Here is a 19,545-nt window from a genome sequence, read left to right on the forward strand (position 1 = left end):
GTTGTCCATCGGGATGACTGTACAGTACAAGTCTTTCGCTGCTAGAGCCTGGACCTTTTCCCAGTCGACTCGACCCGCTTCGCACCCGTCAAATCGTAACGTCGGGGAGGATCAGCCATGCAGCGGCTTTCTGGCTTGGTCCCCATGCAATGCACGCCACCATGACTGTGATCGGCCGAGCACTGCAGCCGTAGAATGTGAGGGAGCTTCGGTGCTTGTACGGACATCTCTCCATATGCAGCTGCGTGCGCCTGTCAAAGATCGAGATGCTGTAAGCGCGCACGCACCTCGAGCGGCGCCCGGTGTTTTGTGACGATGATTCGGGTGAGCTCCTTGGGACTCGCACACGTCTCCGCTGCTTTCGAACAGACTGGACCGTGTGGCCAGCAGTCGCTTGCATCGCCAGCTCTGCGCATGTCTCGAATCTCCGACGTGCTTGCTCCCTGTGACTGAATGTGGTGCACACTTTCGGGAGGGCCCCTGCGGCAGGGCGCGGAGCCTGCCAAGGTCCGGGCTGAGCCTCACGGTCCGCGCTTGATGGCCCCTATCAGGCTCAATCTGGTGAGTGTGCACGAGTCGAGAGGATCAACAGACATAGCGACTGCTTGAGACCCACAGCAGCGACGTTGAGGTTGATGTTGTCATCCAGCACCGCATTCTCGCTTGGCAAGTACTGTGCGCGACTGCACGTGTGCAACGTCGCTTTCGAAGTAGTGTACTCACGACTGTATATACAGTGGGCAGACGCTAAATTTAGCTCTTTCCGCTCGGCTCCCCTCTCCATAGCAGCCCGCCCCGCATCGGCAAGAGGGATGAATCTAAATTAGATTGATCGCTGCAGCAGCGTCAAAGCCGCCGATTTAGATGCGTGCTCTGTCCTGCACCCTGGCCGAGCAAGATGAGCTTCACTTCGTAGGCCTCAGCTACATAGGGCCGACTTTCGCCGGACATTCTTGGGGCATGAGGGGCATCTCTGTTGACGACCGTGTCCAACAGATTGCTACCAGCAAAGCGACCAGCTTTGTGGTTGACGTTCGCGACGCAATCACGAATGTCAATCGAATATCACAAATGTCAGATTGAATTGACTCACTACTCACGGAAGCAGCTCACACACACACACACACAACTTCAAGTGCAAGCGGCATCGACGAGTCTAGGTTAGCGTGCTCCCGCCGGATCAATCTAAGCACTCTGCCGTGTGTCTTTGCGCGCTAACCTGCACAAGTCCACCCCTCGCGCTTCGGCATCAGTGCTGCTACTCTACATTGTGGCGTGTGGGGAAGAGGTCGGTGCTTCCCCCAGCAGCGATCAAAGATCCGAGACGGTGCTTCGTACATCTGGTGCGGAGCACTTTGTGCACATGGATGCATGGATGCCCTAGCAAGCACAGTAATTGATCTGATGAGGATTTCGGACCGACGGTACAGTATGTGTCCTCTTTTAGCTCAAGCGCTCGCACGATCCTGCACAGGCTATATTGTAGCACACTTGGAAAAGTCTTGAGTCAAGTGAGAGGTGAGGTGATAATCGCCCATGGGGAAATGTACCCCACATTAAAAAGTGTCAGCTAGGCTAGCACTGTATGTATGGCCACGCAAAGTGCCCTTTAGCGCGATCGAGCCTCACGCAATGCAAGCATTGGACGCGGAAGAAGATCGGCTTTGCCTCTCTACGTTTCACCTGTTCCCACCGGCTCCACGACTTGCAGCGCAGAGATTGCAAAGTCTGGCGAGATCTAATCACGAATGATTCACTCGTTGCCTCCAGTCCGTGGCCCAAGCCCGTCGCCATGGGACGCCTTGAGCCTACCCCTTGCTCATTGTGATGCCAGCCTAGTCGGGACACTGCGCGCCAAGCTAGCGTGGCAAACAACCGCCAGGCCGAGCCCCTGTCTCTGTCTAGCTAGCATCAAGGGAACTGATGGAGGCGCGCCAGTGGCCCCTGTTTCGTCCGCAGGGCTCTTTCTCTTTCTCACAGGGCCAGACTCATCAGCTCGTCAGCTCGTCAGCTCGTCAGCTCGTCAGCTCGTCAGCTCGTCAGCTCGTCAGCTTGTCAGCTCTTGCCTCAGCTCCTGGCATCGACTACAAGGAACAACAGGCCCACATCTTCCAGGAAGCAGTTTGAGCCGTGAAGGACAGGTAATGCTCATGTTTCGCAATCAAGCCTTTCTCGTGAGACGAAGGGCATTGTCAATGTCGCTTGGTTCCTGGACTCGCCTGGGCATCGTTGTACTTTTTTGAAATGCATCTGTATGACGAGAGTCGGAAGCACCCCATTCATAGTCTCCTTAGCAGCTGATGCTCCGTCAGCTTCGTCCGCTCACTCCTTCTTGAGCCTGATCTGCGACGGGAGAGCTCAGTCGGTCTGGGAGCGCAAGAGCCGAGTGGTAATGAGCTCGAAGGAACAGCTAAGTGGACATTGATCGATGCCATGGCATCCACTTGGGTCTGACGTCCTTTGAGCGCCAGGTCAAGGATTGCTCAGCTCCGTGCTCACAGAGAAGACATGAGCAAGCGCGTGGCTAACAATCGATTGTCAATCACGAATCACGAATGTGGATGCGAATTGTGGACGAGTCTTTACCAAGGCGTGCAAAACATGTAAACATGATTTTGGCGAAAACAGAAACAATCTTCGAGAAGAATTTCCGACTCACCTATCCCTTGGCCGCTGTGCACGTGATCAGGATGACTCACTTACTCCACCAAATTCACGACATGCAACTCGTGACCAAGGTGTACTTCATCGGACTCAAACTGAGGCAGCGACTCGCCGTTCATCATCATCCCGCTACAACAGCTTCTCACCCTCAACCCCTCCAACAAGAGGCGAGATTGTGCCTCCCATCTAGGTCGAACACCATTCGATTCAATGCATGCACTTCTGCTCGGCTCTTGACGCTGACATACGACCGACTCTCAGAGTCCTTCCATGAGCTTGCCAATCCGCTGCTACTCGAGCTCACGCCTGGTCACCACAAAGCACTGCCTCCTACGACTAGGTGCTCCAGAGCAGCACCTTGCAACACCCAAGCGCCATTCGTCCATCGCGTCTCGCACCGACTCGCGCAGCCTCGCGAGCAAAGCCGCACATCGAATCGGGTCGGCGACGACGATGACAGACTTTCAACCGCCCGCTCTGTTCAGCTCGAGCGAGCAGCGCGCCCCGAGCGGTCAGTCAAGCTCATCGGCTGCCAGCAAAGACTTCTCATCTGCCAAGCCGCTCGAATCCATCACGACGCACGATCAGTACCACAATGCTGGTCTATCCAAGTCCGATCTGCCTCGATCGCCCATCTCTCTCTTCCACGCGTGGTTCGAAGAGGCCAAGAAGGCAGACATTTTGGCTCCCGAGACCATGACGCTCTCCACGGCTAGTCTGATGCAGGGCTCGCAAGGCATCACTCATGCTCGACCCAGCTCTAGAGTGGTGCTGCTCAAGACACTGGATCAGCGCGGCTTCATCTTCTTCACCAACTACTCTTCCCGCAAGAGCGGAGAATTGCAGAGCAACCCGTGGTGCAGCTTGACGTTCTACTATGATCAGCCACTGCATCGATCGGTGCGCGTGTGTGGCAAGGCGGAAAAGCTCGGTACGGACGAATCGCAGGCTTACTTTGACACTCGGCCCTTGGGAAGTCGGATCGGCGCGCATGCCAGTCCTCAAAGTCAGGTCATCAGCGATAGAAGGGAGCTGGAGGAGCGGGTGCAAAGTGTGGAGCACAGGTTCGAAGTGCCCGGTGCGGCTGGTCTGCATGGTGCGCCTCCGCCAGATGAGGGCAAAAAGATTCCAGTGCCCGAATATTGGGGAGGCTGGCGCGTCATCCCAGATGAGATTGAGTTTTGGTTAGGAAGGGAAAATAGACTGCATGACAGGTTCCGGTGAGTTGATCATCTTCGCATACATTCGCCCTTGCAGCTTGCTCGCACTCGAGCTGATACCCGGCCATGGCTCGATTTCTTTGCAAAAGTTACACGCGATCACTCGAGTCGGCCAAGGACGCAGCTGACGATACGTGGCAGTTGGACCAGCTAGCTCCCTAAGAAGAAACACACTCTCTCTTTCGCAGATTTCCAGCGCGCAATAATGAGATTCACATGCAACATCCACTGCTAGCCAAGCTCGGCACAGCCTGAAAAGCGCCCTGAGTGCATCAGGGACGTGACGAATCAAAGACGTGGGCCAGTGACGACGAGCTCGCGACCTGCGCCACACATGCAAAAGCATTCGTGTTCGAACGGACCATCATGGTCAGCAAGGTTCGTTCGCGCCTGCTGCTGCTGTTGACTCACCAGATTGAAGTACATCCACAGCCTCATTTACCATCTCTTGGATAATTTGCGCAGCGGGCTTGATGTCCTCTAAAGATTAAACACGGCCAAAGTCTGAGCTACCGACTTGAGGTCACGTTGCCCCACGAGGAGATTCGAAACGACTCACCAATCACGCTTGCGCATTTGCCGAGCAGGTAGCGCTCGCGAGCGCCTTCCTCTGCTGTGCCCTTCTCGTCATCGTTCTCCAAATCGTGGTAGACAGGAATCACTCCTTGGGAAGTGAGCTTCTTGATCTCGTCTGGACGATCCTCCCACTTTTGGATGTACGGTGTGTTCTTCAACCTCAAGGGTCGACCGGTAAAGATGATGGTGCCTGTCGGGCACGAAATCCGCGCGAACGTAGCGCGTCGTCAGTCACCACACAAAGTCATGTCGTAGACCAGCATCGTACTCACGGACGTCGGTCTCGTGGGTGCTGGTCAACACGGCTTCCTTGTGCTTGCGAGGAGCGCCGGACTCCTGCGAAGCGACAAATCTCGTGCCGACCCACACGCCATCCGCACCGAAGCAGAGCGCAGCAGCGAGACTTTTGCCTCTGAAAATGCCACCAGCAGCGACAGTGAGGATCTGCTTGCCCGTCAAGGGGCTCTTGTGTCCTCGCGTAATGTCGACCACTCTAGGCGCGAGCACAGAGAGGGGAATGTCACCAGTGTGGCCTCCACCTTCTCCGCCTTGAAAGATGATCATATCTACGCCACTGGCAACGCTGCCCTTGACGTGCTTGGGGTGGCCAATGATACCCGCGCACACGATTCCAGCCTTGTGCAGCTTCTCGATGATTTCTTTGGGCGCAACTCCTACGGCCGAGCTACATGAGCATCGCGAGAAAAGTTCCTTGTCAGTTTCGTGCAGCAAACGCGTGGCAGCCTCGAGAAGAAGAGCAACGGCTCACACAAACAGCTTGGCTTTCGCCTCGATGATGATGTCGATGAGCTCTCCAAGCTTGCCTCCAGTGTAGTCATAGTCTGCAGCGCAAGGTGCATACAGCCCGCTCAGATCAGGACAGGCTACAAGTCATCTTAGTCAGCAACCACGCTAACGCTCACTCGTCTTTCTGGCACCTTCTCCAACCTTTGGCAGCAAAAGGTCGACACCAAACGGAGCGTTCTTGTCGTTCAAATTATCCTTGAGCTCCTTGATCTGCTCTCGCAGGAAATCTGGAGTGTAGCCGACACCTCCGATGACTCCGATACCGCCTGCATTTGTCACTGCTGCTGCGAGCTCAGGACCAGCTGCGACGTTCATGCCAGCGAGCTGACGACAGGCGATTGAAGGAGGACAGTGAAAAGCTTGATGAGTGTGCCGCACTTTGTCAAGATCTTGACACGTGTAGCCGAACGACTCACCATGATCGGATGCTGAAGGGCGGAAAGTAGGTGACGGGATGTGTCAGCTTCGCACATCGTTACCGACGGGGCACACCAGTCAGCTGTTCACCTTGATGCCGAAGAGTTCGGTGAGTGGCGTGCGGAGCGACATGTTGGCCTGGTTGTTGAGGTGAGCCTAGTACGAAATAGGGGATCGCGACGAGATGGGCTAGCAAGCTGGAGAGGGGGTGAGGGGTGGGAGAGACAATCAACTGCTGCTGCAGTTTTGGATCACAGTACGACTTGTTGTCCTCGCGCTATCCCGACTCGAGGCACACATTCCCAAACACCATCAGACGAGCGAAGCGCGAAAGCGGGGCCAAAAGACAGGCTTGGCTCGGCGGTACCAAGCAACCGATCGCGCGAGCCGAGCAATGTAGCGGTGGGTGGCCCCTCCCCGCGCAAGCTGTAGCTGCTGCGTGGCGTGGGGTAGGGTAGCACGCGGTGTATACGAACTGTCACCTCGACTTCCGGCAACTGAAATCGCGAAGAAGCCGGTTGAGCGCGCGGATTTCTGCTGTGAGGTACCAGGCACTAAGGCCTCAGACGAGCCTTTGCCCCTGCCTGTACGCGTAGGTTGAAGGTTGCTAATGTCTGCAGCTTAATTACTGTAATTCTCCTTTGCGCTTAGCAGCGTATCTATTCACGATTACAGCTGGGGTCTGCATGACATCTAATCGAGGAATGCCTGCCACAGCAGGCCATGCAGCAGCAGGCAGGTCACTGATCATCTAATCGGCTCCCCGCCAGATGGCCGCAAGATTTCCAAGGTGCTTGCTCCGTTTGATGCTGGACCATCAGGTATACCGCTATAGATTCTCCCACAGTCGCCGCGAGCTTTGTGTGCACGCCAGCAGACAAGCTCGACCACGTGATCACATCGACACATCACCGATGCTCACGAACCTTTCAAGCTTCTTGCCCTTTCATATCGTCTTCCTTCGCCGCCCTCTGCTTCTCCCGCCTACTCCAAGGCGCCACACTCGTCATGTCTGTCGATGGGTCAGCGATGCATATAGCGCTTGTATCACGATGGCACGTGCCACGTGACTCTAGGAACTCTCGACTCTGACTCTTGACTGATGGCGTCAGCATCCCTGCGAGCTCATCATCACGCATCCAAGCGCGTTAACTGATCAAGGTTAAAGCCGCATTCAAGATTGTTTTCGATCAAGGGCGCGAAGGTAGTTTCATACAACGATCCCGAGACAGATTGATTCACGATCTGTGACAGCAATTAAGATGCCGCTTCATTGCCAGACCAGTATAGCGCACTCTGATGCACGGCCATCAGACCCCATCTTCGGTGACCGGGCCGTGCAGACGAAGCCAGGAGTGACGGAGGACGGTCGGAGGCATCGTGCCAGCTAGGCTCCAGGACGTGGACCGATTGCCTTTCCAGAATCGCCTTTATTCGCAAGGCGTGAATGGTAGTCGAACGTCAGCTTTTCGTGTGACTGCAGTTCTCAATGCGGCAGCCTCGAGTTGCAAGCAAGCACCCACTCTTGATCGTTTGACCGGTAATGTTGTCATCCTTCAGCAGGTAGAGATACGTCTGAGCCACATCCTCAGGATGGCCGACTCTCCAGGTAGGCTGCTTGCTCGCCTCCTCCAGCAGGTAATTCTTCACCTCAGCTGGAAGCCGCTCGAACAGCTCCGTCAGGGTTGCACCCGGCACAACCGCATTGACGCGAATGCGTCTGGGCGAGAGGTCGAGCGCGAGACCGCGGGCTAGACCGTACAATCCAGCAGCCAAGCCGCTCATGATCTGCACGGCAGGGCATGGTGAAGTGTTCGTCTTAGCATTGACTCATCTCGACCAAGAGCGTAGTCCGCGGCATGGCACGGCAAGCCATGCCAGGACCCGACTCACCCCGAGGCCCGGAATAGGCTGGTCAGCATTCGTGCCGCTGGTAAAGACGATGCTCGAGTGCGGTTTGAGATGAGGAAGAGCGGCCTTGATGGCGAGGATGACGGAAAAGTATCTGACGCTGCTCCTCTCCACGATAGCCTGATAAGTGACCTCCTCCAAAGGTAGAGGGTCCAAGCTATCTCCAGCCGAGTGGATCAGTCCATCGATGGGTCCCACTTTTGCGAAAAAGGCATTCAGCCTACTCTCCACCTCTGGGCCGAACAGATCCAGGGCGTGGCCCGAGGCGCGAGAAGGGTCGGCATTGAATTGCTGCTCCGCATCGCTCAGCTTCCGAACCGCTTCTTCCACTCGAGCCGAGCCAGAACTGCTTACCACCACTGATGCTCCTTCTTCGATCAGCGCGCTTGCGACCGCGAACCCGATGCCGGAGGTGCCACCGAGCAGCACATACTTTTTGCCCGCCAACTTTTGGGATGTCTTGGGTGCCGCTGGCATTGCGAAGGATTTCGGAGGGCAATGGTGGTCTGGAAGGAGAAATGGAGATCGACTCTGAGTGGGCTGGATCGAGCTTGTGTGTTCGTGATGAGGTGAGAAGTGATGGAGTCACAGCTTACCACAGTCTTGAAGCTGCCCCTCTTATACTTTTGCTTGATCCATCCACGCACATTGTACGCCTCGATACGTTGTGCCACATTGCCATCACCCACCGACTCTGATCAGGAAGAGCCGTGGTTGATGCTCTCAACCGCTCGCAATTCCATATGCCCGACGTGATGAGTTAGCTTGTGACGCCACCACCATTACTGCTACGACTACATCACGGCACGAACTCTGATCCAAGGGACGCCGGCACGCTTCAACGAGCGCCATTGTTTGTGCAATCTGCCCCAAATCCTACCTAGCTGCCTCGGTGTTTGAGCTCACAACAAGGCTTCAGTCGATCAGACGCTAGTTCACCCTCGGGCGCGGTGGCCGGCAATTTGCCGCTCGAATTTGTCATCTTTCATGCATCGACGACGATCACAAGCGAGCGCGCGGCGGCGGGGATGGGTCGAAGATACCATCTACAAATTAAGAGAGTCACGAGTTGTATGGTCATGCTGGACAAGCAAGCACGCTGATGAGCGCTGGATTGGATTGGATTGGATTTCATATTCTGCGTGGATTGAACACGTCAGAATCACGAATTCGGCTTGCGAGAGACGGCGAGTGCCCGATCGAGCGCCTTCGGATCTACCAGCTCGCATGTGCGCAATCACATCAGGTCGCTGCGCCTGGCAACGCCAATCACGATCCCTTTTCATCAGCCGACATGTCCCACACGCTTCATGTCCACCTCGCTTCAACTCTTAACCCCTACATCACATTCGCCTCGGGAATCCGTCGTACTACAGCTCGAAACTTTGGCGTCGCCTCGACCAAGACCGATCAACAAGGTCCGTGCAGTTTTGGCCCTCATGCTCACTACTAAGCAAGCATCCTCCGCACACTAGGCCGCAGAGACGCTCTTGCGGTCATCTCCGGCGTCTGAAGTGTTTCCGGCAAGTCCCTTCGCGTCGTGCCCAGTCTCCGGTTCGTAGAGATCACCCTCAAATCCGGCTCTGTCGCGAGGATTGCCAGATCCATGAACACCGTGCAGGTCTGCAGGTCTATCTTGAGGCAGAGCGTAGTTGGTCGTGTCGAAGTCAACGCGCTGCAAAGAGAACTCCCTTCCTTGCACACGAGCGAAGAGCCACTGAGCGCCAATGCGAGCTCCACCACTGGCCAGCGACCATCCTACAGAGCCAAGTGGCGCAGCGAAGAAAGCCATAAGCACGCTGTAGTCGTCGCCGCCGACGTAAAGACCTTGGGGTAGGATGATCAAGTCTCCGCCCGCCTTTGCGTCTCCGTGGTAGTAGATCGTTCCTGCTATGAAGACAGTGAAGAAGCCTCCGCAAGCTCCGATGAACCTGGAGGACCCAGACGATGCGAGGGAAGTAAGCGCTGAGCCGAGAATCGCATCCGTGTGAAAAGATTTCTTGGACTCACACGTCGAGGCCATTTAGCCACCATAGCTGGGGGATCAAGCCGAGCAAAGTACCAGGCAAGACTGCTGCAGCACCGAGATCCGCAATCAGGAACACCTGCAGAATGTCGACATTCTTGACGGCAAGGACCACTGCAGGGACGTTGAGCGCGACCAGGATTAACCTACACCACCAGAGATTGACGCGTCCAAGCACTGCATGGGAGAAGGCGCAAGAATCAATTCCCGTTTCACGTGTCGAGGTGCAACGGTCGAAGAGACTTACAGACGTCATTTTCAATAGTCGAAATCTGAGCGCTCTGGAAGGTGTCGTACGCCTGTTTCCAAGGAAACGTACTAGATTAGCAAGATGCACTGCTACGTGGCCAAAAACGTCAACAAAACTCTCGACCCAGTCACTGACAGAGCTTGTGAGTGCGCCGGCGAGAACAAGCACGATGCCTTGGACCCAATTCGGCAAAGTGGCGATGATGTAGAAGAAGTTGGAAGAGCCATCATCCTCCGGAGTGATGCCGTCAAAAAGTCCGGCCCATTGGGCGAGGGGTCCAGTGATGCCGACCAGGAAGCAGATGGCGAAGAGGGGTAGAGTAGCGAGAGCTACGGACAGGTACAGCGTCTTGTTCGTCTTCGACGCAAAGGCGCGCTGCCAGAAACCTATTGTGGGACATGACGTAAGAGGAACGCCATTAAAATTGGACTTTGAGATCTGAGACGTTCACGAAACGTACCCTGGTTGAACATTTGCGAGAAGATGAGCGCGGCAGGCAAGATGAAGAAAAGCTGGCCACCCAAGCTGTGAGCCTTCAGCAGACCGCTGTCATCGATTCGCTGCTGATCGAGCTCAATTCGAGTACCGATCGCTGCTCCACCAATGGTAATGAAGATGAGGATGATGATTGACTGCACATTGTCCGTCCAGAGGGACGCTTGGAATCCACCATACGCTGTGTAGATCGTGGTGATAATCGCCACAATTAGGGCTGCAATCGTCGGGTTGACCCCCCCGAGGGTGGATACGACGCTACCGTACGTGTTGAGCTCGACCAGCATGAAGCAAAGCATGAAGGCGACAAACTGTGGACAGATACAATGGGGTGGCGCAATGTCAGCTGATCACTTCCGACGCGCCTGTCTTCTCTTCTGCATGCTTTCAAGCCCACTCACGACCACTGCGATGAGGACACCAACGGGCCAGCCGAAGCGTACGCGCACGTATTGAGCCATGGTGAAACCATCTGGGCACAGCTTTCGCATCTGCGGTCCGAGCCAAGCAAAAAACCAGAGAGGGGCGACTGTTGCGAAGGCGTACGCGGTGAGTCCAAGGATTCCTGCGTCTGGAATAACGGCAATTTGCGGATAGCCAAAGAATAGCGAGGAGGACATGTCTGTGACGCAAAGGATAGGAAAAACGGGACGCAATCAGCTTGACTGTGCAAGCCCGCACGTGCGGGCAAATTCCCTTGCGCCGCGCTCGGCACGCCCGACCTGTCTTGAGTACAGCTGCGAAGCGATGCCTCAAATTGGTGACACTCGGCTTGCCGGCACGGCGCTTAGGCAGAAGGAATAGAGCAGCTTCCCGTCGCGAGCATTATCTCGATCCGGTTTGAGCCGATTGGATGTGCGGTACCCAAGGTCAGCGGGCAAGCGACTTCGTACGACCAAGCAAAGCGACCATGATAGGGAGCGCAGAGCCTGTGCGACGCGCATCATCTTGAGCTGACCTATGGGCCACTCCAATGGCGAACGGTATGATCTCAGCAAGCCCGAAGATGGCGCGCCAGAGCGAGACCGAGAGAGGCTGCGCCCTGGCACACCAACTTCCAGCAAGCACCCGTAGCTGATGCTCCGGCTGGTACAGTGCAGTAGGTGGGTTGAAGAGTGCGACTTGCCGATTGCTGGCACGAGTTTGATCGGCGGGGGCAGGAGTGGCGTCTTTGCCGCACACTCCCCTCTCGCCATCTGACCGCACCGAGCCGGAGTAGGAGTACTTTGGGGTCTGGTTTTGCTGGACAGCGAGATCTAACATTACCGATATTGTATGCGTCTGCGCGGCGCGCTTTCCATGTGCTCTGATTCCTTGGACGGGCGCTCCAATGGTCTGCTCGTTGCTCAAACTAACTGCTTGCTATCCAGTTCAAAGTGAGTGGCAAGGCTGAGAAGGCCATGTGAGTGTGAGCTGACTGCAGTGCAGACGAATGGCGCATGCCACTCCCCATTCTCTGCTCACCGCTCTGCGTTCGAACACCTCCCAAGAATTGATTCTTGTTCTTGACGCTGTAACCCGCGTACAGGCCCACGAGCATGAAGCCGCACAGCGTGGAATACACCAGCGCATTTGCTTGATGGACGCTCAACATTTTGCGGGAAGATCGAGAGAGATGGAGGGAAGAGCGGAGATACGGGAAGGGAGAGATGTGAGGATGAGGAGCAAAGGGTGAATGGCGCCAATCGTGGGCGAGTACGATGAATGCAGGGAAGAAAAACGTCGGGAAGAAGGGTCAGTCAAGCCTTGCGGGCCAAAGGAGGATGCGGTAAAGAAAGCCACGCGGCCAATAGCTCCTCTCTCACCCCGACTCACAACTCAAGGCTGTTGTGACTGCTGTGGCGAGGCTCCCGCGCACATGTGTACCAAGATGCAGGCACACCCGCCTCTGCATGGCTGCTGATGCTTGCGAGGGATTCGAGGCATCGGCAGATCTTCGGCGGCGGAGCCTTCACATTCAATGGCAATACACGTGACAAGCTCTGCGAGAATGTCTTTAGGCCGAACATAGCCAAACGTCATCAGATAGGCGCCGGCTTGTGTCCCATCGCCATCGGCTATCGCGCAGATCACGAATCAAGAATCGTGAATCACTCATCAGACTCGAGGCTGAGTGGAAGATTCACGTGATTCACATGGTATTGGATGGGCGAGGCGGCCACTCAAGACTCTCAGACTCTCATCATTGTGTGCGTTCTACCACCATCCATTCCAAAGTATATCAGCAGACACGCCTTTGGAAAGCATCCGATATTTTGAACAGCTTCATCGCGGAGCTGTGGCGGCACGCAAGCTCGACAGAGTAAGAAGCTCAATCATCTGACCGCATACATGCTCACTTCGCCGGAGACTCACGATCGTGTAGCGCTTTCACCTTGTGACGGCTTTCGCACATATCTCGTTTCGCTCTAAGGAAGCTGCATCAAGATGCCACAGTCTGCAGCACGGCTCAGCGCGAACGAACCACAGCCGTCTCAGTCTCAGAACGACTCGCGCTATTCGCAAAGATCAGCAGGTGAAGCGCATCAAAGTGCCAGTCAGCTCAGCTCTTCGATGTCAGAGCAGCTGCAGCGTGAGACGCAAGCTCTCTTGCACAGCTCCGAGAGCCTTGGTACCCTGCTTCAGAGTCAGACTTCATGCATTCCCGACTTGGTAGATTGGCGCCTCCCAGCGCACTCACCTCTGCCCCTTACCGACAGCTTCAGCCACAGCAGCTCGGGCATCCCGGATGCCCACAATGCGCACTCACAATCCAGCTTTGGCCCCTCGTCGCAGGCTCCGTCTTATTTAGCTTGTTCTCTGGCTCCTCTCAATACTCTTGACGGATCGCAGTCGCAGTCTTCGAACCAGCTGGCAGGGCTACCACAGTCCAGTACAGCTGCTTCCCAAAGCGCTCTCGCTAGTGTCAAAGCAAGTGATCTCCGCAAGCTGATCTTCTCAGAAACGCACAGGCACTTGGTGGCGTTCGGAGAGCGGCTAGATGGTGTAGCTCGCGATATGACGGCTCATCAAACGCAATTGACGCATGCACAGAGAGAAGCTTGGACATCCGCAAAGGAAGACATCGCCGCTTTGGCTACTCATGGTAAGTCATGTATGGGCTACGGAAGATGAGCCTGCCCTGATCAGGTGCCGCATACATGCGTTCAGCCAAATCAAAAGGGCCCGCCGACGGTGGCGGCGTTTCTAGTCGCAAAGAAGCCGATCCTGCAGCTCTGCGAGCACTCAAGAAAGAAGTATCAACCGGATTCGCCGATTTGCACGACCTTTTGGCCGAGGTGCAGAAGTCGGTCAAAATCCATGCAACGGCCTTGAAGAAATCTAACAAGCACGAGCAGGTAAGTCGAGTTGCTTTGAATGCAGAAACTCTCAGCTTACGTGCTGTGATTGTCCGCGAGCTCAGTCTCTGAAGGAAATTCTGCAGAACCAACGCAATCAGCAGCTGCGCGACGAAAGCATTCAAGCAACTCTACATGACATTCAATTGGCACTGCAGAACATTAGCCAGACACAAGCCGCGCAGAGCGACGCATTCGCGCCCTTGGCCAGCTTTCGCGGTCTTGCCGCACTACTTACTGCTTTGCCAGCTCAATTGAACCATCACGTCGATCAAATAAGATCAGTGGCTCGCAGTGATTTGGCTGTCGTTCCCCCTGCATCTACGGAGCTCCGATCTGCAAGCTATGCTAGACCAGACTCGATACCTCCGGAAGTCTTCAAAAATCGTGCTTCGGCGGCAACAGGCAAAAGCACCCTGCCAAAGGCAGGAGACGCAGTCAGTGACCGCTCCAAAGGCATAACGGCCACGAGCCCAGGCGCCTTTCGATCTGTCGGTCTGGATCCTTCCATCAGTAGGTCAAGTCGTAAATCGCAAGCTGGAGCTGGAGCTGACTGGACGTTTGCCTCGCCTTGCCCAGGCCGACAACAGCCCCGCAGGCTTTCACGCAGAGCAACATCGGTGGTGCTAGTACGTCATCAAAAATTGCTCGAAGCGTCGAGCAGCAAGAGCCGCAATGAAGAAAACACACCTATCAAGCCTCTGTCGAGTACTCCACGCGATGTGCAGATCGTGAGTCCCTCAGTCTCACTCAATTTTCGGCTGACGGATTCGCTGATTCGGCTTACCCACCATTTCCCACGCAGTCATCAAGCAAGAAGCGTCGCATCGTCCTTTCAGAAGACGAGAATGACGCACAGTAATCCGATCAGATCTGCAAAGCTCTTCTCGAAGAACGGCTCATGAAACACTATCAGTAGCTATCGACCACGAATTACATACGCAGATCTATATGCGCATCAACGAATACCGGCATGGTGCGCCTCTTCCACTCTACGACAGCACTTCCGTACCATTCGTACTCACCACCCTGTAATCAATCCCCCCCCTACAATCACGCCATGATCCACGCGCAATTCCCATGATCGTACAGCATACCGACCGTAGAGTCTTCCAACGGGACATTTCATGTGGAGCTCGAGCCGAGTGCCGAAGACGTGAGCAATCATGTCAATTCCAGGGCAGGGGTGCGTGACATAGAAACAACAGACGGTGCAAACAAGAAGTCTAAGGATTGAGCGAGCGCTAGGATAATTCCGAAGCATCCGCCCTTTTTTTTTGGGACATGCAAGCGGTGACGGTTAGGAGACGAGACGGTGTGCGATCTCAATGATCACGACGGAGCTGAGGATGCGCTCGACCAGCATCAGTGCTTCTCGTCCGAGTGAGAGTGAGAGGGCGTGTGCGTCTCTTCGTCATGGACCTGAGGACGAGCAGGCTCCGTGCCGTTGAGGTTCAGCTCGTCAGAGACGCAGTTTTGGGTGTTGCCAAGCTTAAAGTTGGTGACGAGAAGACTGGCAAGGATGGGCACCGCGCTGAGAACGAGGGCGACGATGAGGACGATGTGCATGTAATGCGACCAAGCGCGGATGACGGCATCCCTGCGAGGGTCGCCCAGCGGCCAAGCGATTCCCAAAGGAGAGCCGAAAGCGGAAGTGATTTCGGCTGCAGAGACGCCCAGAGGTGACAGTTCCTGCGCAAGGCGCGGTTGCAGGACGTGGAGCTGAAGGGCTCCGAGCACTGCTGTGCCGCACGCGCCTCCGATTTCGGTGAAGAGCAAAACGAAAGCAGTGACCATGGCAACAAGCTGGTGACGAACCGAGATTTGAGCTTGCACCTGAAGACTGACACCCATCAGACCGCCACCAAGACCCTGCAGGACCTGGCAGATGACGATTTGGAAAGTGGTCGACATGGCATCTCGGTATCGCACCATCAGGCCGAGACCGAGCAGACGAATGCAAGAGCCAGCAGTGAGAACCCACTTGTTGCGCTTGGTCGCGAGAGCGAGGAATCCAGCTGCAATGCCAAAGACGGTCAAGCAGAGACTTTGAGTGTTGCTGAAGTAGGTAGCGTCGGAAGCGTTGTAGTTGTAGGTGATAAAGACCCAGGTGTATGCGGGTGTCCAGCTGAGATAGAATGCTGCGAAATCGAACCATCCGATGAAGAAGGCTGGAAGAGCGACATTCTTGTTGAGAAGGAAGGCCCTCGGGATGATGGGCTTGGGTGCGAGGAGCCACTCGTACAGGACCAGGCCGACCAGACAAACGCCACCGACAACGAGCATAGTGATGATGTGGGCAGCACTCCAGCGTGAGGCAGTGAGCGCCGAGAGCTGAAGGGCGAGAAGGATCAAGACGAAGCCGGCAGCGATGAGCACCAAGGCTGGAACATCAATGTCGAAGAAGAAGGACTTGATGGCGCGCAGCACGGGCATGCGGCGGTACGGGTGAGGAGCGACCAGGCCTTGCTTTTTCGCCTCGCGCTGGCTTAGAGCCAGGGAGAAGATGACGGGAGCGGTGGCGACGGGCAAGAGGATGGTGAACATGCCAAAGCCCCATCGCCAGTCCTCGCTCGTGGTGCCAAAGGGCGCAAGCTGACCGACTACGCGTGGAGAGACGGCAAAGTTGATAATGTAAGGGGCGGAGAGCAGACCGATGGCAGCACCTCTCCACTTTGTGGGGGTAATGTCCGCAAGAACAATCTGCTGCATGATCTGAAGACCGGTAGATCCAAAAGCATAGAACACCGTTCCCACCACGATTGCAGTGAAGCCCGGGCAAGCGGCGAGGACGATCAGGCCGAGAATGTAGAGCAGGACGGAGAAGATGTAGCCCTGTGCTCTGCCAAAACAGTCGCTGAGCTTGGCGACGGGGAACTTGAAGACGGCGATGCAGACTTGCTGAATGACTTGAATGGAAGGGTACAAGCCGTACTGGCCGAACTGATCGGTGGCAGCTGTGAGGTAAGCATAGCCCGTGCCGTTGTCGAGCGAGTTGACGTAGGAAGCCAAGGCGAGACCGAGAAAGGCGAGGTAGAGCTTCCAGCCAGCGACTTCGCGCGCTGCTTCGGCTACGACCACGCCTTGCTGCTTCCTGTCCGCCGTGTCCACCGAGTCCGTCTCGTCCTCCAGGAAAGCAGAGGGCGGTTCGTAAGGGGCGACAGTGTCACCTGCGGGCGCACTGGACACCTCCGGCGAGTCTTGAGCCGACTTCGCTTGAGCCCACTTCTTCCACGGCAGCGAGACCATGATGGGAATCGTGGAGACAGAAAGAGAGGAGATGAGTTAGGAATGGGGTGAGGGTGTCGAGCGTGTTGCTGCTGCCTAAAGGAATGGGGGGGCAGGAAGAGCAAAGGCACAGAGATGAGGCCTTATTATACCTTCTTGGCTGCGTTGCTCGATCGCAAGCGGCCTGCAACAGATGTTGATAATCGCAGCGAAAAAGCCACCGCGCAAAGAGGCTCGGCTCGGCTAAGCTCGGCTCGGCGAAGATGCTGGTTCCTGCTGTGGCCAGGAACGAACTTGCTGGTGCGCAGTGAGGAGCGACGTCGGAAGAACAGGCGAGGCGTGGAGGTGAGTGTGCATGTACTGTAGTGTAGCACAACGCACTGCACCTGTGTGCGCGTACATGCAATCAAACTTCGCCATCAAGAACGACGACGACGACGAGAAATCAGAATCGCCAGCATCCGCCACAATCGCAAAGCTGAAATTTTTGATCAGCAATTAGACGCTGTGCTTCCGTCCAGCTGTGCCTACGTCTTGGCCCGAAAGAGTGGCGAGTCGCGGCGGCAGCAGCTATAGCTGCATACATGCAGCAGTTAGCCTGCCTCACCAGGATTTTTGATGAGACCTGTGACTATGCATGGGTGCACACCGCGCCGGCGGGACAATCACGAGTATATGTAAGCGTCGCGTCTGTAGGCGGCGCGTCGGTGCAGAGCGATTGCTCGCAGCGAGTAAGTCAAGAGTGTGAGTATGCATGGCAGTCACGCGAGTGCAGTCAACCCGCGGCGAATAGATGACGATGAGCAAGGCAGGCAGGCAGGCAGGCAGCCATCGCACATCATTACCGCGTACAGTACACAGCACAGCAGAGTGAGCGTCTTATTATTACTGCTGCTGCTGCTGCTGCTGCTGCTGCTGCTGCTGCTGCGTAGATTGGCAGCTCGCACCTCGGATGTGAGTTGGCGCGCTCCATGCTGCTTATCAAAAGGCTGATCAGGTGGGTCTGGAATCAAAAGCCTGGGTTCAAGTCTATAGCTGCTCGCTCTTCTCGATGAAGCATGATGCGGCCGGCAAACACAACATGCATTCGAGATTGTGGCGTCGCTCAATTGTATTCTTGACCTGGGCGGCAGCTGTGGACTCACCACTATTCTACACCTGTACGCGCGTCTGACACGTCCAATGTGAATCAAGCGGTGAACAACCCCCAAGCAATCAAGCTGTTCGCGCAGATCGCAATCGGTGCATGTGGATGGATGGATGCATTGGCAAATTCATGGTTCGTACAGCAATGTGAAACACCTTCAGTCGGCCTCACTTAGCCACTCTCATCCTGCACTCATTCCCAATGACGAGCCCTGAGCATCTCGTGACCGTGACAATTATAAGGTCCTTGCTGTTGTGGGATTTGCGTGCGTGCGTGCGTGCGTGCGTGCGTGCGGGGGGGACACAGCGCAGGAAGCAGCGGAGCATCGCGAGCGAGCTGCCAAGGCCGTAGAATGGGTGTATGTACGCATGGTGGCGTGGCGCGCGCCTATTTGCTGCGAGTGCATCAGCTACACGGCTTAATTGGAGCAGCAGCATCATGCGCCACGCAGAAGGGAGGCGAACAGCAGCATATATGCGCTCACTCAGCAGACTGACCCACATGCACTCACACTCAAAAAAATTCCTGCGCGTGAGTAGAGTGCCGCGAGGGCGAGCGAGCGAGACAGGTGCTGCAGAGTAATCAGATCCAGATAATCAGCACGCATGTATGCATGCATCCATCAGGCAGGCAGGCCGCGGAGTCGGCGGCGTATGCGCCGAGGAAAGCTTTAGGCGGTTCCGCTTCTTTGGGCGAATCAAGTGCGCAGCCAGCTGCAGAAGTCGCGCGATCTTGATGAAAAGAGTCCGGTCCGGCTCGACGGCTCGGCTTGCTTTGCCTACTTAACTGCCACACTCTGATGACTGTTGCGGGTAGGTATACGCGGTGCGTGCTGCTGACCGCACGACTTCAACTCCAAGACTTTTGTTTTTGCTGCTGCCATGCATCACAAGCCCGCAACGCGAGTGTCGGACGCCGCGTTTCTGCATGCATGGCTCATCGTTATGGCTCCTAGCGGCTCGATCCGCTGGAGAGATCTGATCAGCCGAGAGGCGTCCGCTCCTCTCACGAGTCGAGCCTTTCGCATGAGCTCGATGAACGAAAAACATCGATCGCAACGTTCCGACTACTGTGTCAGATTCCATGGGCATGATGGGTGCGCACAGAAAGTAACATTCGTGACCGTTGACCGTGCCTCTGATCAGAGTAAAGGTAAAAAATTGCTACGGCAAGCGTACCGGACCGTCGTCTTTCGGCACCGCCGCAAGGCCCAGCTCAACGACAATGGCGAATGCAGGGTGCGAGGCAGCCACACTCAGATCCCGTGTTTGATTTTCGACGTGTGCATGTTTGTGTGGAAAAAGCCACAGTGGCGTTCACTCGGGCCGAGCACGCTTCGCGATTCTGCTCTCTGAATGGCCATGCCCCCGCGGGTGAAAGCGGGAATGGTCCCCGATCGCGCAACTTTCAAAAGAGGGAGATCAAAATGAGACCCTTGCTACCTTGGAGCACATCGGCTTGTGACA

The 19,545-nt window shown here is 55.8% G+C and overlaps 8 protein-coding genes across 8 annotated transcripts; 3 read left to right on the forward strand and 5 right to left on the reverse strand.

Moving 5' to 3' along the window:
* Positions 1 to 2,934: 2,934 nt before the first annotated feature.
* Positions 2,935 to 4,540, forward strand: IE81DRAFT_336397 (pyridoxamine 5'-phosphate oxidase; the record flags this gene model as incomplete). The annotated part of the gene is made up of 3 exons (XM_025515476.1): positions 2,935 to 2,973; positions 3,223 to 3,884; positions 3,974 to 4,540. 3 exons carry the CDS (start codon positions 2,935 to 2,937, stop codon positions 4,044 to 4,046), a joined length of 774 nt encoding a protein of 257 aa, XP_025372148.1. The 3' UTR covers positions 4,047 to 4,540.
* Positions 3,983 to 6,100, reverse strand: IE81DRAFT_320583 (2-nitropropane dioxygenase). The gene is made up of 8 exons (XM_025513074.1): positions 5,775 to 6,100; positions 5,684 to 5,695; positions 5,384 to 5,591; positions 5,230 to 5,302; positions 4,733 to 5,145; positions 4,444 to 4,650; positions 4,296 to 4,364; positions 3,983 to 4,207 (listed from the first exon to the last, which is right to left on the reverse strand). The coding sequence occupies exons 1-8, from the start codon at positions 5,814 to 5,816 to the stop codon at positions 4,173 to 4,175; spliced, it is 1,059 nt and encodes a 352-aa protein (XP_025372149.1). The 5' UTR covers positions 5,817 to 6,100; the 3' UTR covers positions 3,983 to 4,172.
* Positions 6,101 to 6,595: 495 nt separating this feature from the next.
* On the reverse strand, positions 6,596 to 8,443 carry IE81DRAFT_364381 (NAD(P)-binding protein). The gene is made up of 3 exons (XM_025516854.1): positions 7,578 to 8,443; positions 7,208 to 7,472; positions 6,596 to 7,112 (listed from the first exon to the last, which is right to left on the reverse strand). Exons 1-3 carry the CDS (start codon positions 8,070 to 8,072, stop codon positions 7,072 to 7,074), a joined length of 801 nt encoding a protein of 266 aa, XP_025372150.1. The 5' UTR covers positions 8,073 to 8,443; the 3' UTR covers positions 6,596 to 7,071.
* Positions 8,444 to 9,066: 623 nt separating this feature from the next.
* Positions 9,067 to 10,986, reverse strand: IE81DRAFT_286083 (hypothetical protein; the record flags this gene model as incomplete). Its single annotated transcript, XM_025511660.1, has 6 exons — positions 9,067 to 9,526; positions 9,606 to 9,798; positions 9,869 to 9,920; positions 10,007 to 10,257; positions 10,332 to 10,677; positions 10,768 to 10,986. 6 exons carry the CDS (start codon positions 10,984 to 10,986, stop codon positions 9,067 to 9,069), a joined length of 1,521 nt encoding a protein of 506 aa, XP_025372151.1.
* A 643-nt stretch (positions 10,987 to 11,629) lies between these two features.
* IE81DRAFT_320590 (hypothetical protein) lies at positions 11,630 to 12,170 on the reverse strand. The gene is made up of 2 exons (XM_025513075.1): positions 11,831 to 12,170; positions 11,630 to 11,755 (listed from the first exon to the last, which is right to left on the reverse strand). Exons 1-2 carry the CDS (start codon positions 11,958 to 11,960, stop codon positions 11,718 to 11,720), a joined length of 168 nt encoding a protein of 55 aa, XP_025372152.1. The 5' UTR covers positions 11,961 to 12,170; the 3' UTR covers positions 11,630 to 11,717.
* Positions 12,171 to 12,793: 623 nt separating this feature from the next.
* IE81DRAFT_364383 (hypothetical protein) lies at positions 12,794 to 14,794 on the forward strand (the record flags this gene model as incomplete). Its single annotated transcript, XM_025516855.1, has 5 exons — positions 12,794 to 13,451; positions 13,517 to 13,704; positions 13,770 to 14,217; positions 14,284 to 14,435; positions 14,510 to 14,794. 5 exons carry the CDS (start codon positions 12,794 to 12,796, stop codon positions 14,564 to 14,566), a joined length of 1,503 nt encoding a protein of 500 aa, XP_025372153.1. The 3' UTR covers positions 14,567 to 14,794.
* A 63-nt stretch (positions 14,795 to 14,857) lies between these two features.
* On the reverse strand, positions 14,858 to 17,401 carry IE81DRAFT_320591 (MFS general substrate transporter). The gene has a single exon (XM_025513076.1). The coding sequence runs from the start codon at positions 16,951 to 16,953 to the stop codon at positions 15,070 to 15,072; it is 1,884 nt and encodes a 627-aa protein (XP_025372154.1). The 5' UTR covers positions 16,954 to 17,401; the 3' UTR covers positions 14,858 to 15,069.
* Positions 17,402 to 18,871: 1,470 nt separating this feature from the next.
* On the forward strand, positions 18,872 to 19,531 carry IE81DRAFT_225140 (hypothetical protein). The gene has a single exon (XM_025511078.1). The coding sequence runs from the start codon at positions 18,961 to 18,963 to the stop codon at positions 19,432 to 19,434; it is 474 nt and encodes a 157-aa protein (XP_025372155.1). The 5' UTR covers positions 18,872 to 18,960; the 3' UTR covers positions 19,435 to 19,531.
* The last annotated feature ends 14 nt before the right edge of the window (positions 19,532 to 19,545 follow it).

This window comes from Ceraceosorus guamensis (genome assembly GCF_003144195.1).
Source record: "Ceraceosorus guamensis strain MCA 4658 unplaced genomic scaffold IE81scaffold_7, whole genome shotgun sequence".
Taxonomy (NCBI): domain Eukaryota; kingdom Fungi; phylum Basidiomycota; class Exobasidiomycetes; order Ceraceosorales; family Ceraceosoraceae; genus Ceraceosorus; species Ceraceosorus guamensis.